The sequence below is a fragment of the Anastrepha obliqua genome, chromosome 5, assembly GCF_027943255.1.
Source record: "Anastrepha obliqua isolate idAnaObli1 chromosome 5, idAnaObli1_1.0, whole genome shotgun sequence".
Taxonomy (NCBI): domain Eukaryota; kingdom Metazoa; phylum Arthropoda; class Insecta; order Diptera; family Tephritidae; genus Anastrepha; species Anastrepha obliqua.
In genome coordinates, this window is record NC_072896.1 from 90,173,507 (window position 1) to 90,191,895 (window position 18,389).

Consider the following 18,389-nt stretch of genomic DNA (forward strand, 5'->3'; position numbering starts at 1 on the left):
GTTTTAAGACAGAATTTACGATTTTTGGCTAATTTTTAACGATTTCCGAATTATTCGTAAATAAAATATATCTATCAGAATCGTTCATTTCGAATATCCTGCAAGATATGTGGAGGTTGTTACCAAAGTTTCACTGTATCATTTCGTACACAATACACAAAACATTTCATCATTCCCCAGTCGGGTACAGTACGAATAGAAAATATTTCATATCAATATTTCGGACACAAACCACTAGCTTCAATTCATAGCTCGCTGCAAACGTTTATACAGTACGCATCAAACTTGTTCATTCGATTGAATATAATAAGATATTACACATATGTACAATACATGCATACATACATATGTATAATTATATTGGACTTTTAATGTTGTATGTATGTATGTACATAAGCATATTTTATTTCATTAGAATATTCTCAGTAAAATCAAAAATCAATTGAAAAGTAATACTAATTTTTCGACACCAATTCACTTACCTTGAATAACAAATAAGAAAAAAGTACACAAATAACTTATTCGCATTTATTTAAAATATAATTTAAAATAATGTTAAAAAATATATGTACAAAAAGTGACTATGCGCGCACATACAACTATGTATGTGTGTACATATGTCGGTCTTCCATATGCTTATAAAAAGCGAAAATCTGAAAATTATTCAACTGGTATTCATCTGAATTCTTTATTTTTAATAATTATTTAAACTTGGAAGTAAATATAATAATTATTCGTCCTTTAATAACGCAGTATTTTCATGCGATCACGTCGACATTCCTCGAAGGTGAGGAAATGCTTTGACATCGCATTTGTGCCACAGTTGTTGGTGTAGAGACTCACACACTTGCCGGTGGCTGCGTTGTAGGCATAGCGAAGTAGTTTGCTGTCACAGAGGAGTGGAATGCGAGGCATTTTGCAGGCGGCAACTGAAAGAAAAACAATTAAAATTATTATTTTCTTTATTACATTTTCTATAAAAATCCAAGAGCCGAAAATCAAGATAGCTTGCGCGCTTATGTAGATAGGGCCAGATCACTGCACGGCTTTGTGGGATAGTTCAAAACCATTAACGAGGGTGGGAATGGATGATGCACTTGTCTGATTTATGCCGGCATCCATTCCAAACGAAATGACGGTGTCTAGTTTAGGTTAAATTAGAGATGCCAAAACTAACAAATGAGCTGAAAAGTATCGGGCCTAACACATAGATGACACTAGTTTTATAGCATTCACCTCTTTTTCTGTTAGTACATTCTGTCAAAAAAATATCGGGATGTGTTCATTTAAAAGGCGCGCGTTACACAAATGTCTAAATTTGTTTTGCTGGATTGTTGGTACAACTGACCTCTATAGTGTTGCAGAGTTTGAGCGTCAATAGTTTGTTTTTGGCATTTAATTATATCAGCCAACCGCAGGTGTGCTTTGCGATTTTCACTATGGATCAAAATATCCAACAAAGAATTTGACTTAAATTTTGTGTTTTGAACGGGATTTCGTGTGCCGAATCGTTGAAAATGTTTCAGAAAGCCCATGGCGAGTATATATACAGGGTGGGGCAAACTCGATTCCCTAATGTAAACTGGCCATAATTTTTGACGTAGACGTAAATGCGGCTTAAAGTATGACATTTTAAAAAGTAGACGTCAGTAGAATTCTAACCATGTCACAGTATACACCTGTCGAACGTTCTGAAATCGTCGAACTTTACATTAAGAATCAGAACTCAATTATTCTGACTCAACGCGCGTTTCGTGCAAAATTTCCTCGGAAAAAAGCACCTGATCCTAAGACAATTCGTGCATTATATGCTAAATTTAAATCTACTGGTATTCTCAGTAATGTGCCACGTCCAATTATACACCGCAGAGCTAGATCAAACATCAATATCACCATTGCACAGGAGCTTTTACAGGAAAATCCAAATCTTTCGACTGAACGCGGTGCTCAGGCTTTGGGCATCAGTAAAAGGTCAATGCGACGTATTTTACGGATCGATTTGAAGTTGTTTCCGTACAAGATTCAAACTGTGCAACAATTGAATCCATACAGCTCGCCTGACTACTTATTTATTGAACGAAATGTTTCCAAGTCGATTAGTGTCAAAAAAAGGTGATTTTGACTGGCCGCCGCGTTCACCTGACTTAACTGCTCCCGACTTTTTTCTGTGGGGATAGTTGAAGGGAAAGGTTTACACTAACCAGCCGAAGACACTTACAGTTTTAAAAGAAAATATTCGACAAGAAATTGCAGCCATAGGACCAGATACATTAAAAAAAGTCATGGAAAATGCAAAAAAACGAGCTCAACTTTGCGTTAAAGAAAAAGGCAAACATTTGCGTGACATCATATTTCACACATAGTGTAATCGAATTCTATCGATTAACATTAGTTAACAAAACCGATTAAACTTAAATCTGTTGTATATTTTTCACATAATATGAAAAAAAAAATAGGGAATGGAGTTTGCCCCTCACTGTATATATATAGGTATATATATATAGTATATATATAATTGGCGCGTACACCCTTTTTGGGTGTTTGGCCGAGCTCCTCCTCCTATTTGTGGCGTGCGTCTTGATGTTGTTCCACAAATGGAGGGACCTACAGCTTCAAGCCGACTCCGAACGGTAGATATTTTTAAGAAGAGCTTTTTCGTAGCAGAAAAATGTTTTTATTAATTTTGGTTTCACCGGGATTCGAACCAACGTTCTCTTTGTGAATTCCGAATGGTAATCACGCACCAACCCATTCGGCTACGGCGGCCGCCTGGGTTGGTGCGCCATGGCGAGTGTGCTTTATAAAAAACACGGGTCTACAAGTGGTATAAGACTTTTGCAGGGGGCAGGGAGAAGTGCGTGGAATATTTACCCCGATCTGGCCGCCCATCAACGTCTTCCAACGGATGAAAACGTCGACAAAGTCAAGGAAATGGTGCTGGAAAACCATCATTTGAGTTTGAGGGAAGTAGATCGTGACCTAAGCGTCTCTCGTGAATCAAATTCGCAACATTTTACACGCGTGGTTGCTCAACTCTTTCCAAGAGAGTTGAATTTCTTTCAAGAAATTCATCAGAAGAAGGTGGCTGAACGTATGCTTGAGAAAGTGAATTCGTATCCAACGTTTATCCATCGCATCATAACAGGTGAAGAGACGTGGGTATGTGAGTTTGACATGCAAACCAGTCCTCAGCCGGCTGAACAGCGTTATCCACATGAGCCGAAACCCAAAAAACCACGTCAAAGTCGGTCAAAAGTAAAAGTTATGCTAGTCGTTTTTTTATGCTGGTCCGGATCATGGTGTTGTGCACTCGGAGTTCGTGCCAAATGGTTCTACGGTAAATAAATAATATTATTTGGAAGGTATGCGACGTTTGAGAGAGAATATGCGTAGGGAACGGCCCAGATTGTGGAAAGAAAACGCATGGATCTTGCACCATAATAACGTACCGTCTCACAAGGCCCATATTGTGAACATTTTTTTGACCAAAAACTCGACAAATATCATCACCGGACTTAGGCCCCTGCGACTTTTTCCACAACTTAAGTTGCCACTCCGCGGAAGCCGCATTGAGACGATAGATGCCATTAAGGAGGATTCGCTGAAGGAGCTGACGAAGATCTCTTCAAACGCATTTAAAAGGTGCTTTGATGACTGGACTAATCGTTGGCATATGTGCTTTATTGCTTCGAATGGAGTCTATGTCGAAGGTGACGAAATCAATTTTGATGATTAAATATTTATTTTGCGGTTTATTGAACAACTCCCGGTACTTTTTTGACAGAATGTACTATCGTTAAAATTACAGTTGTTAAAAGTTCATGATATTCTATTAAGTAGTTAGCGAGTTATTGTACTAAGAGTGACGCTACTTTTCTTATTTTCTAAACAATGGATCGAAAAGAACTTCGTGTTTCAATTTTACACTGCCTCAAGATGGGGAAAAATAGTTCAAGCGTAGCAATGACTTGAAATGGAGGTTTGCTAACTTCAAACGAGGTCGTAGAGACTGGGATGATGCACAACGCAGTGGACGTCCAAATGAGGCGGTAACACCAGAAAACATCAAAAAAACCCCAATATCGTTTTGAATGATCGAAAAGTGAAGTTGCGTGAATTAGCTGACATCGTAAAGATATCAAACGAACGTCTTGGCTTCATATTGCATGAGCATTTTACTATGAGAAAGCTCTGTCCAAAGTGGGTGCAGTCACAATTCAATTAAAACTGATTGAATTGAACTTCGAATTGCTTCCACATCCACCGGTACCACCAGCTATTACTGGCTATTCGTAGAGCTGAAAAAAAATGCTCGCCGGTAAGAAATTTCACTTGAATGAAGAAGTTATCGCTAAAACTGAGGCCTGTTTTGAGGCAAAAGAAAAATCGTTCTACAAAAAATGATATTGAAATGTTAGAGCGGCGCTGGAATGATTGCGTTGTTCTTGGTGGAAATTGCGTTGATGAATAAATTAATTTTGAACAAAAAAAAAAACGTGTTTTCTTTGTTAGGCGCGGGATTTTTCAGCCCATGTGTTATGCCGGATCATATAAATAAAAGAAAATACGCTTGAATGCGTCGCTTTTTGTATTTAGTACTAAAATTAAAATTTACATGAACCTATTTTTATTCATTATTAAGGGAAAATATGTCACGTAACTTTCAGATGTCACGTTAAGTTTCACATTATGGCCTACATGAAACTAACAAAAGACGATTTTCAAACCCAAGAATTTGAATTCACCCCTAACCTAGCACTATTTCCGATCACTCTGTTATAAAATCAGTTGTATTAAAGAAACTACTAAGTGCACTTTTCTCAGACTCTCGAGTTTTTATAGTTGCGAACGAAATCAATTCTATCTTTTGTTATGTCATGACATCAACATCTCCTTTTACCTCTATACCTTTATACTTTTCCAGGCTTTCCTTCAACTTTTTAGTACTGTCTGAAAATAAAGATTTTGGTAGGTCTTCAAAATAAGTAAAGGGCATTTCAAACGTGACGCCTAGATGTCAGTAATGGATAATTCCTAGTACCTTTTTAACGTCATCTCTCACATTTGCCAAGTAGACAGATGTACAATTTTACACGATAAAACAAAGCGCTAAAATGATTGAAACTTATTATGAAAATAGTTGATCTTTAAGAAAACTAATTATGCGGATATACACTTTTTTCCAAACAAGGCGATAAAATAACCAATATCTACAAAATAAATGCTGGTGTGCCTCAAGGCTCCGTCCTAGATCCCATATTATACCTGTTATTAACGCATGATCTGCCTGCCTCATTAGGTGCCTTGATCGGAAGATTTGCCGATGATAAGGCAGCTCTAGCTGTAAAAAAGTCGCGAACAATGCATCTTTAAAATTGCAAAAATGCCTCGCCCAATGGCTACAAAATTGGCGAATTACAGCGAATGAGACTAAATCGGTTATAGTAACAATTACAACTTGAGGTGAATGTTGTCCCCCAGTCAAGCTCAATGGCATCGAGATCCCACCAACCAACGAAACTAAGAATTTAAGTATTCATATGACCTCAAAAGTAACTTGGAAAGCTCACATTCTCATGAAAAGAAAAGCTTATGAGTTAAAACTTACTACTCTCTACTGACAACTAAACAAAAAGTCACAATTGTCGCTACATAACAAAACTCTCTTGTATTTATAAGGCCATTCTCAATCTCATTTGGACGTACGATATCCAGCTATGCGATTTCGCAGCCAACTCAAATATCGAAATACTACAAAGATTTCAGTTTAAAGTACTCAGGATGATAATAAATTACCCATGGTATGTCTCCAATGCTCAAATCCACAGGGATTTCAAAACAGCGACGGTTAAAGAGGAAAAAACACAGCAACCCGCTATAAAAAAGAGATCATTCGTGCACCCAAACACTTTGGCAATACGGGAGGCATCACTGAGAGAAGTCAATCGTCGTAAGAGGCTTAAAAGAAAAACCAGCTCGAATTACTCTACATATTGACCTTATACAGGGCGGGTCATATAGCATTTGCTTTTTGAACCACCTATTTTTTTGAGAATGGTAACACAAATGACATGTCAAATGTGTTCATAATTTACTTAAAGATTTGACATTTACGAAATGGGACGCTATACGCTTGAACAAAATTGGGAAATATTGAAAACCTATTTCCAAAGTGGTGAGTCTTCTTCTTCTTTTCTGATTTTCACATCGGTCGCTACGTCAATAAGCAAAATTGTCGGATTTGGGGCTCAGAAAATCCACACGTTACTGTAGAGAAGCAAATGCATCCACAACGAGTCACTGTTTGGTGCGGTTTTTGGTCTGGCGGCATCATCGGGCCATTTTTTTCGAAAATGAGCGAGGAGCCGCGGTTACAGTAAATGGCGTGCGTTACCGTGACATGCTCAACGAGTTGTTTCCAAAAATTGAAGAGGATGACATGGACGACATTTGGTCTCAACAGGACGGTGCAACTTGTCACACTGCCAAAGTTACACTCGAACTTTTGGCTACCGTTTTTGAAAACCGAATAATCAGCCGAAACTCCGATATCAATCGGCCGCCTCGGAGCTGTGATTTAAGCCCGTTTGACTATTTTTTTGTGGGGAGCCGTTAAGGAAAAATTCTATGCGAACCATCCAGAGACGATTGATGCTTTAAAGCACGAAATCGAAGTTGCCATTCATGAAATTGGAGCCCAAACAATCGAAAATGTGCTTAAAAATTGGGTTGATCGAATGGCCTACTGTAAAGCCAGTCGTGGCAGTCATTTGAACGATATTATTTTGCATTCATAAATGACAATGTTCAATCTTCAAAATAAAATAAAAAGTTTGAAAAAATATTGATTCATTTTTTTTTATAACCACCCTATATATTTGTTGGCGGATGCATCACTGGATGGAAGTTAATCATAAGAAAGTTAGTTGTAGGGAAAATAAGTCCATTATTTTCGCATACAATTTTTTGCGCAAATGATTTTAAACTATTTTATTGTCGATCTTTAACGATCGAAAACGAATTTTTTTAGTGTGAAATGTCACCTCGACAATGCGCACAAACTGTAAAATTGTTTGATCGATACTTTACGAGATATCGATCACTACAGGCATTGACCGAGAAAATAAAGCATTTTTTTCCCCAGACTAATAAAGCGTTTTTCAATAGGTGCGCTTCAACTTTTTCCGATAGGGAGGGCGAACGACGCAATATTTTTTATTTTTCGCTTGTCATTTGTAAACTTCATTAGTATACATTTCATCATGGAACGCTACACACTTGAGCAACGATTGGAAATTGTGCAAATTTTTTATGAAAATAATCGTTCTGTTGCTGCTACTTTAAGAGCATTACGGCCATTTTACGGTCCATTTAACAAGCCATCCCGTTCGACAATCGACCGTCTAGTGAAAAAAATTGTATCTACGTTTTCGCTACATAATGTTCCGGTGCCAGTGAGAGCCAGAAGTGCACGAAGTGTTGAAAATATTGCTGCCGCCAGGGCTTCAGTTCAAGAAGACGCAAATGTGTCACTCACACGACGTTCTCAACAATTGGGCCTTTCTGTGTCGTCATTGTGGCGAATTTTGCGAAAAGATCTTGGCCTACATCCTGGGTTGAAGATCAACTCGAAAATGATCCAGATCTTTTCCAAAAAATCATCTTCAGTGATGAAGCTCACTTTTGGCTCAATGGCTTTGTCAACAAGTAAAATATGCGTTACTGGGCAGAAAGCAATCCACACGTGATTCATGAGGCACCGTTGCATCCCGAAAAAATCACTGTTTGGTGCGGTTTACATGCTGGCGGCGTAATTGGCCCATATTTTTTCGTTGACGAGAACGATCGCCACGTTAGTGTGAATGAAAATCGATACCGCGACATGATAAACGATTATTTTTAGCCGCAATTGAATGGTATGGACTTAGACGACATGTGGTTTCAACAGGACGGGGCTGCAAGCCACACAGCACACGCTACAATTGATTTGTTGAAGAGTAAGTTCGATGAGCGCATTATTTCCAGAAATGGACCGGTCGAATGGCCGCCGCGCTCGTGTGATTTGACGCCTCTAGACTATTTTCTTTGGGGTTATGTGAAGTCATTGGTCTACAGTAATAAGCCGGCGACGATTTGTGAGCTCAGAGCCAATATTGAACGCGAAATTGCTGGAATTTCGGCCGATTTATGCAAAAGAGTGGTCGAAAATTGGGTTCAACGATTGGACTTCGTAAAACGTGCACGCGGTGGTCATGCAAAAGAAATCGAATTTCATACTTAAATGTATATGTTCAAACTATATAATAAAAAAAAATTAGTTAAAAAAGTCAAACCGTTTGTCTTTATTCAAAAAAAAGTTGAAGCGCTCTTACTGAAAAACGCTTTATATATATTTTTTAAATATGTTACGATTGAATAAAAAGTATTTTAAAATAAGTTTTCAAATATTGTAAATGTTAATTAACAGAAACAATAAATGATGGAGTTATTAAAAAAAAAAGCTTTTGGGCTTTTGTTTATTTTATTTTACACATTTTTTCATATGCGAGCGGCAAGTCAAAAATAACAAATAACTGTAAACACAATTGAGTAAACGAAAAAAGAATTTTGCGCATTCTCGTATTTGCATACATACATCACACTCTGTTAAAAAGTAACACAACTTTTTATAAATAGAATGTTCTTATGACGCCATCTTTCGGGAAAATTTTTGAATTTCAGATATAGTACATAAATATGAATAGTCCGGCATTGTCATTTTAAACTTAAAACCCTCCGATCAATCGGCTGGCTGTAATATTTCTAAAAACAAAAACTTGGGCAGATATTTCTCCTTTAAAAATAATTTTAAATAAATCATTATGTTCTGGAATTTTCATAGATAATTGGCAACTTAAAAATATATGCACAATTTTTAAAAGCGGCAATTAGAATGAAGAAGGTGATTAACGACCATTTTTTAAGTTCTCATCATACTTTTTGAAACCATTTCCAAAGAAAAGATGTACACACAAATGCTATTAAGAACCTAATTTCGTGCAATTACGCCATTGAACGATCCACTGTGCCCAGTCTCGGTATTTTTAGTGAATGCTGCATTACAGCGTTCTCAGCAAGTCGATTGGACATCAAGTCCCTGGCATTTACATAGATTTTTGCAAAGTATTCTACAAATTATCTCATAAAATCTTTATATTAGATATTTATTTATTTGTTTTATTAATATTGTATAAAATATTTGCGCTAGGATTTAAATCTGCTTTCCTGCAGTTGAAGGCGTTGCTTGTTCACTGGTGACTGGTGACAAAGCATATTTGCATATTTCAATGTTATTATAATTATGGTTCGACCGAGCGAAGGCTGTAATCAGTTTATGAAAAAAGGCCATAATTGTGTCCGATGCAATTTATTTTTGGTGACATCTAAGTGGAATGATAAATTTGAAAAATATATTGGTCAATATGTTTGTAAAATGTGTCGCAAAGAATTATATCAGGGTGCGAAAACTACTGCGATCGCACTAGGTGAACATTGTCAGAACACGAGGTGAGCTGTAATATTTATTCAATATTCTTCGAGTAATTATTTAATTACTATCGCTTACATTATCACATTGGAAAATAATATGTCACATACTGTAAATAAACTATTGTAGTCTGCTGTTGCAAACAAGATTTGAATTTCGATTGAAAATTATTTCTTTTCAGAGTGAATGGATGTTTGCTTGTATAATGTGCATTTCGTTAGATATTTACATACTGTCCAAATTTTTTTTCTTTTATTGCTATTTTTAACCTTAAAGGACTATTGAATGAATTTATAACGATAACTTATGAATAAAAACACTTCAATTTTTAATGTGAAAGTTAATAAAACGTTTAAAATTGCTGACTCCGCTAGAGGAAATCGCCACGTTTCGTTTTTCAGTCCTACTCAAAGTGCAGAAAATGAGACATCAGATAGCTCTATAGATTCTTTTGACGATTCGGAGGGTGAAAATTTCGAAATAAAGAACATTGATCATTCTTTGAAATTCGATAAAGTGAACAAAATTTTGCAAGACCTAGGCCAACCACTAATTAAAAAAAAGAAGCTGATTTATGCGATAAGGAACTCAAAGAAATTGTTGCAAACTCAACTTTTGTGAAAAATATGGGGTTCTCGTCGAAACACTTAACAGAATTGTACGAGCCAATTATTTATTTATTTTTAACAAAATAGTTTCATATTGCCGAAACTTCGCGATCGGTTTTAAATTTAAAAATTAATTCACAAAACAAAACCTTGGATTATGTGAAATAATTTCTTGTTTTAATATTAGACTTGGCAATTTCCGCTAATAACTTCTATCTATACCATTATTTTCATTCAAATATTAATTGAAATTTATTTTTTTAACCGTTCGCAGTTTGTTTCCATTTAAGTAACAAAATACTTTTTTTCTACCATTTTTACCAAAAAAGATTTAATTTTTTCCATTTTAAGCACCTTCTTAAATGCAACCTTTTGTAAGGGAGTGTCAAAAATCGAATGTCACTAGTGAGCAAACCTTTAATAATTGAATCATGCATCACAACAACATTTTGACGTATTTAGACTAATTTGATTTTTTTTTTGTTTTTTTGAATGTTCAGTATTTTAGTATGAAAGTATAGCTCATTGTTAAAAAAAAAAACGTTAAAAATCCATACAGTAAATACAATTTTTAAATTTTATGCAAATTCTAGAAAAATTCCACAAACTTTTCACTCTAATTTCACGGTTTTTAGTTATAGGAATGCAAGAAAGATTTTTAGGTAAACAGTTTTATAGCTTTTTAGATTTTAGTGTAACAAAGAGTAAGTGTGAAGTTGCTGAAAATCGCCTTTATTTTTTATCATTTTTTCCCTGTCGCTGTTGAGCATTTTCTTCATATAAAAAAAGCGAAAAGTGCATTCGTTATATAGAATTTGTAAGAAAAAATTATAAAAAATCAAGGCGATTTTTCAGCATATTAAAACTTACTCTTTCTTATACTAAAATTGAATAAGCTATACAACTGCATATCAGAAACTAGGATGTGCAATCATTTTACCACAGGGTGTATTATAAAGGGTTTTTCAATAAGGGCGGGTAGAGGTTGAAATGGAATAAAATGGCGTTTGCTGTGTGGCACGTAGCGCCGTCCTGCTGGAACCACAGGTCGTCTAAGTCCATATGGTTCAATATGGGCCATAAGAAATTGGAAGGGCCACCACGTCTACCGAAAAATGGGCGCAATGCGCGCAACGTTTGCCTTCATGAACACTCATTTTGATAATAAAGTTTTAGCATTTGAACGTGCTATTCAATCGTGTAACTTGCCATGATGATTTGGCATAAACAACTGAATAATAAACAAAAGATTTGACAGATGTCACTAAAACAAAATGGCTGCCACAGGGCGCCAAAATCGACCCGCGCCAATTGAAAAACCCTTTATATGGCCCATTTGTTAATTTAGAAAAGCGCCCAAATTATGTGTCGAAGCAGAAGGCTAAATATTGAATGTTGATTAAAAAGATTAGTTCTCATAAACAAGTCTACACTGTTCCCCTCAATTTGTTAAAATTTGTTTTTTCTTTTTTGCATTAGAGAGTGTTCATCACTACATACCCGATCGGTTAACGGCATAACTGCTATCGGCGTTGATCTCTTGCGCTGAAAAGAGGAGTAATAGTAGAAGTAGCAAGAGCACGACGCTCCGTAGCTGCAAAAATCCAAACTTTTCAAAGCTTAGCGCATTGTTATTTGACATTTTTATTTTTATTTGAAACTTTTTTTATTTTTTTATGTTCTTTCTTGGTGATTTTCAATTCAAGCCGCCGACTTTGCTTTAATAGGAACCGTCACGGAATCGAGAATCTTTGCGAATAATTGCGCACACAACTCGAGTTCTGCCTTTTTGAATCAATCATTTAACGTTTCGGCGTAGCTGCACCGGTACTAGTACAACTCGGCATTTCGACACTGCGTTCACGAATTGCATCAATTCTCAACACTCAACACTTTCTTTGACCCACCATCGAAGTGACTGCGATAAGGTGATTGCATCGCAGCAGTTCAATTCGTCCACGCCACGACATGCAACAGCCGCGACAATACTTTGCAATTATGAATATTAAAATTGTTCTCTATTTGTTGTAGGTATTTTGTTTTTTAAAAATTATTTGTTTAGATTTGTTTATATTTACTTTTCCACGTTTCTGCGCACCGTAGCTGCCTACGACAGTCAAGTGTCTGTTGTTGAGTTATGCTAATTATGGAATGAGTAACACAAGTGCTGCATTTTCTTGCTCTACGTTCTGTTGGCAGAGTTTTGGTTTATAATTTTTAATTTCTATTTTTTTTTTTGAAATATCAAATGACACACGTCAGTAGAGACATTTCAAGTTGGTTGCTCAGTTATGATAACGAGCATCGCACGTACGTTGGATACGGAAAACACGGAAATATGGAAATAGTTTTTTTTTTTAATGAATATTTGCGGAATTGCATCGGCCCACGTACATATGTACGGGTATAAATATACAAACGCACAGTGGAGCTGCGTCATACACGCCCAAAAGTGGGTGAACGGTAATTGCTTCCCTGAAAATGATGTGAATATCGCTCGTTTGTTGCTGTAACAATCGAAAAACAAAAACACAAAAAACTATAAAAATTAAATTAATAAAGAGAAGAAAAAAAAAATATAATAAATTTAAATAAATGTAATAAAAAATTAATAAAAACTAAAAATATAAAAAAAAGTAACTTAAAAAAAAAATTGACGTAAATATATAAAAAGCTAAAAAAAAAAAAAATAATAATAACAAATAAAATATAGTATAAAAAATGAAATAAATAAAAGCTAAAAAAATAAAAATAAAAATGGAATGAAAACAAATGAAATGTAATAAAAAAAATTATAAAAAACTACAAGTCAAAATAAAATGAAATAAGATATAGTACAAAAAAATAAAATAAAATAATAAAAGAAAAATTAAATAAAAAAAATTGGCATTTCTTTGGCCATAGAACGAATTTAGTTGGCACATTAGGAAAAAAATGTTTGTGGGTTCACATCAAGAAAATATTTTTTTTTTAACCATCCTAATGTATCTGTGTGCTAACTATTTCCTTTGTAGTTATATCTTTTTGCTTAGACCGCCCTTTTTTTGTTTTCTTCTATTGCTTTACTGCAATATTGTATGTAAAGCAATAATATTTATCTTAACTGGCGGCATGGCGAACGCCACGATTCTGTAGGAATTTATTATTTTTTCACGACTTTTTTTCCTGCAATTTCTTTTGAGCTATGTTTTCTTATAGGAAGTGTTCGCTTGTTGTATTAACAATTTATTAAAATTCCCAAAAAGTAGATTTTGTTTTTATTATAAATATTTACGCAACATCCATTAGATTTTCGGAAAAACAGCAAATAAAAATGGCTTAAGGGGGAACACCATTGTGATTTTTCAAAAAAACCGATTTTTTTGTTTTTGCATTTTGCATTTTCTTATTTAAAAATATGTAAAAAAAATTATAACTTAAAATCTTGAAAATAAACGATGTTATGCCCAATACAATAAGTGCAGGTAGTGAGTTACAACGGCCAATGAACATTTTAAACGCATTTTTCTCAAACAGACTTTTCTGAACACGGTGGCCTCGATTTCTCGAAGACTTATCAATCGTTTTTAATTTTTTTTTAATTTTCGTACATGTATTGGCTACAGTCGTACATAACCGTTTTTAAAAATTCGATTTCCCACAAAAATTAATATTTTTTCAGGCCGAAAACAAAAAAAGGGTAAAAACATAAACTCATTTTTTCAAACCCGCACCATTTTCTCAAAAAAAAAAATTAAAAAAAACCGCCGCGTACGACGATAGCCATTGATGTATAGATTAAGAATTTGTTTGGCTTTTTGCTTTCAGACGATTTTTCACCGCTCTATCGTGGCCACCAGGGTGCATCAGTTTTTTACGACGTCATTGCATTAATATTAATAACAATTGTAATTTTTAATATTTTATAATAAAAATTTGTGTCAGTATAGTTGAATATATGTTAAATAAATTATAATTTGTCCGATCCTCAAAAATCATCCCTACTTATAAAAAAAAAATTCATGAAAATCACTTAATTTTCACGCGTTCAGAGTGGTGTTCCCCCTTATAAAAACTAAAAATATAAAAAAAATTAACTTTAAAAAATAAAACAAAAGAATTGACATAAATAAATAAAAAGCTAAAAAAGAAATTAAAATAATAAAAACAAATAAAATATAGTACAAATAAATAAAATAAGTAAAAGCTAAAAAATATAATGAAAACAAATGAAATATAATAAAAAAATTTATAAAAAGCTACAAGCCAAAATACAATGAAATTAGATATAGTACAAACAGCGCAAACCAAAAAAAAAAAAATAATAATAATAACTTAAATGAATAAAAACCTAAAAAAAATATAATAAAAATAAAAAATGTAATAAAAAAATTATTAAAAAGGTAAAGAAAAATAATAAAATAAAATAATAAAATAAAAAAATAAAATAAAATAAAATAAAATAAATAAGTAAAAAGCTAAAAATGAAACAAAAAATTAATATTAATAAATAAAAGGCTAAAATAATAAAACAAAAAATTGACATAAATAAATAAAACCTAAAAAAAAAAACTAAAAATAATAGAAACAAAAAAAAAATATATTTCAAAAAAATAAAATAAATAAAAGCTAAAAAAAAAATAAAAAAATATAATGAAAACAAATGAAATGTAATAAAAAAATGTATAAAAAGCTACAAGCCAAAATACAATGAAATAAGATATAGTACAAACAGCGCAAACCAAAAAAAAATATAATAAAAATAAAAAATGTAATAAAAAAATTATTAAAAAGGTAAAGAAAAAATAAAATAAAATAAAATAAAATAAAATAAAATAAAAAAAAATAAAATAAAATAAATAAGTAAAAAGCTAAAAATGAAACAAAAAATTAATATTAATAAATAAAAGGCTAAAATAATAAAAAAAAAAATTGACATAAATAAATAAAAGCTAAAAAATAAACTAAAAATAATAGAAAGAAAAAAATATATTTCAAAAAAATAAAATAAACAAATAAAAAAATTTATAAAAAGCTACAAGCCAAAATACAATGAAATACGATAAAGTACAAAAACAAAAAAAAAATTAATAAGAAACCAAAAAAAAAAAAAATAACATAAATGAATAAAAGCCTAAAAAAATAAAATAAATTTAATAAATAAAAAGCTAAAAATGAAACAAAAAAAAATTAATAATAAATAAAAAGCTAAAACAAAAAAGAAATAACAAATAAATAAAAAGCTAAAAAAATTAAACCAAAAAATTAGCATAAGAAATCATCAACAGCCGTGTAAAAAATTCATGTTCTTATTAATTAACAGCTGAGATTATAATGTATCATTACTTTTACTTGGAGAGACAAAGGGAATTTAAAATTTGCACGCTTTTTTTTCTTGCACTTTTTAATTTTTCAAGTTCTTACAGCAATCGAGCCATATGTAAATGATAATTATTAGGTGGTTTCTAAAAAATTCCACCCACTTTTTTTGGTAAATTACATTAGTAAACAAACAAGTTTCTTGAATGCCTATGAACTAAGCATAGAAAATAAAGGGCCTTTCAAAAGAAGCTCCTAGATGTTGTTTCAAAATACGGCTCATCACAATTAACTCATGGGCTGAAAAGTAACGGGCCTAACAAAGAAAACACGTTTTTTGTTTTGTTCAAAATTAGCTTTATTCAACAACGTAATTTCCTGCAACAACAACGCAACCATTCCAGCGCCGCTCTAATATTTCAATACCACTTCTGTAGACGGATTTATCTTTTACCTCAAAACAGGTCTCAGTTTTAGCGATAACTTCTTCATTCAAGTGAAATTTCTTACCGGCGAGCATTTTTTAGGTCTGCGAATAGCCAGTAGTCGCTGGTGGTCGCGGTGGATGTGGGAGCAGTTCGAAGTTCAATTCACGCTGTTTTGTCATTGTTTTGATTGACTTGTGACTTCTTGTTTTTGGTCAACAGTGAGCAAACGCAGCACCCACTTTGAACAGATCTTTCTCATAGTCAAATGCTCAGGCAATATAGAGCCAACAGGTTCCTTTGATATCTTTACGATGTCAGCTAACTCACGCAACTTCACTTTCCGATCATTCAAAACGTTTTCGTGCGTTTTTTTATTTCTGGTGTCACCGCCTCATTTGGACGTCCACTGCGTTGTGCATCATCTGTGTCTCTACGACCACGTTTGAAGTCAGCAAACCATCGTTTTATTGTTGTTTCTGATGAAGTACTCCACTTCACCCCACTCCCATAACATTTTTCAAGTCGTTCGCTTCAACGGTATTTTTTCCCATCAAAAAGCAGTGTAAAATTGAAACATGAAATTCTTTTTGATCCATTGAAAATAACAAAAGTAGCGTCCCTCTTAGCACAATAAATCACGAACTAATGAATAGAATACCATGAAATTTTAACAGCTGTCTTTTTAAGGTTAGTACTAACTGAAAAAGAGGTGAATGCAAAAAAGTAGTGACATCTATATGTTAGGCCGGGCGACCGAGCGCAACCGTCAGCCTGGCGTCCGCTTTGAATGCTGGACAGCGCCGGGAAATTGCTTGAGAAATTCATACAGCGCAGACTTTGTTGAGAGTGCAAGAGGATTGTCAGCAAGGCTATACGGTTTCCGACGCGGACAATCAACCCTTGGCGCAATAGAGGAGGTGGTAAGTAGCGCTCAACGCAGATGCCACTACCCGTAGCGCATCACCGTCCTGGCAACGCTTGATGTACGAAACGCCTTTAACAGCCTACGAAAAAGGTTTTGAATAGCCGCATACCTGGGTCCAAGGGAACTTCGAGGAAGTGAACTACTTCCTAACTCAGTTCCTCTCGGGCCACGGCTACTCAAGGATATACCTATACCGCATGGGCAAGGTAACCGATTCCAAGTGCATACTCGTATACCGCAAAGCGCTAAGCGATGACGCTGAACACACGTTTTTCAGTTGTAATAGTTGGCTCGCGGAAAGAAGTGCTCTGAGGGAGCAAATTGGCGACATACCGCGAGAGCAACATAATCAGCAAAATGCTCGAACGCGAGGACAGCTGGAACGCAGTGAAGAGATACATCCAGAACGTACGGAAAAAAAGATTGACCTCGACATAGTGCAACAAAGCGAAGCCACACAGATAGAGACACAAGAAGACGAGCCTACAGCATAAAAGCTGGCTACAAATATGGTGTACATGGGTGAATAGAATTGGCCCTTTATGGATGCCATTCTGGGCCTTCCCGATGATTCACGATTTTTTATGGCCGGAATTGGATGGTATTGATCTGGACAACGTTTATTTTTAACAAGACGGCACTACGTACCACACAAGCAACGAAACCATTGATCTTTTATGGGAAAAGTTTCCGGAAAGTTTCTCTCGAAGAGGTGATCACAATTGGCCACCGAGATCTTGTGATTTAACACCTTGTGACTTTTTTCTTTGGTGCAACGTGAAAGAGAAGGTCTATGACAACACACCAACAGCCCAGGGTCGATTCAAGATCTCAAAGATGGAATTCGTGAGGCTATCGGCTATCGAGGACAAAGGGCAGTTCGGTTATGGAAACTTGATGAAAAGGATATTGTCCTGTAAGCGTGGTCGTGGTGGTCATTTGCCTGATGTTATTTTCCACTATTAACGGCATACCTTCCTCTTGATAATGAAATAAATATCCGCTCATTTATATTAAAAAGCATTTTTCTTTGAATATCAAAATAACTCCTCTGTTTGGAAAACCTTATAGAAAGCAGCCCCGTGAACTGTGTCTTCCCAGAAGGAGAGGATGCAGTAGCCGACGCTCGCCGTAAGTGTGAAGGAATTTTGAACCCTACCTCACCCACAAAAAAAAAAATGTCTTAGGGCCGGTACTTTTCAGCCGATGTGTTATGTACCTTCTGCTCAAATATGAACGAGACGTTATCAATAAAACGGTCCGCGGATGACATATGGCAAAAATAAATTTTTTGTTTTTTGGTAGGACTGTTATAAGCTGACATGGCAAATTTCAGCGTGATATGTCACATAGTTTGTTTTCTGTGCTACTGTAAACAAGTCAAGCTCGAGTGTGTTCTTCGAATTCACTTTTATGACTTCAATTGTCTCAAAATGTTTTCCACGGAGCGGCAACTTGAGCTTGGGAAAGAGAAAAAAGGTAACATGGAGCCATATCAGGCGAATACGGTGCGTGCGGAACGATATCAACATTATTTTTGTTCAAATAATCGCGAACAAGACGTGATGTATGAGCTGGTGCATTATCGTGATGCAAGAACCATG

The 18,389-nt window shown here is 34.6% G+C and overlaps 1 protein-coding gene across 1 annotated transcript; it reads right to left on the minus strand.

Moving 5' to 3' along the window:
• Positions 1 to 565: 565 nt before the first annotated feature.
• On the minus strand, positions 566 to 12,361 carry LOC129247691 (U-actitoxin-Avd3q-like). The gene is made up of 2 exons (XM_054886931.1): positions 11,635 to 12,361; positions 566 to 929 (listed from the first exon to the last, which is right to left on the minus strand). Exons 1-2 carry the CDS (start codon positions 11,774 to 11,776, stop codon positions 742 to 744), a joined length of 330 nt encoding a protein of 109 aa, XP_054742906.1. The 5' UTR covers positions 11,777 to 12,361; the 3' UTR covers positions 566 to 741.
• Positions 12,362 to 18,389: the final 6,028 nt, after the last annotated feature.

Coding starts and splice junctions, on each gene's coding strand:
- LOC129247691 (XM_054886931.1), bottom strand. CDS start 11,776: ATGTCAAATAACAATGCGCTAAGCTTTGAAAAGTTTGGATTTTTGCAG. Junction 930..11,634: donor TTATGCCGTTAACCGATCGG/GTATGTAGTGAT, acceptor TTTTTCTTTCAG/TTGCCGCCTGCAAAATGCCT.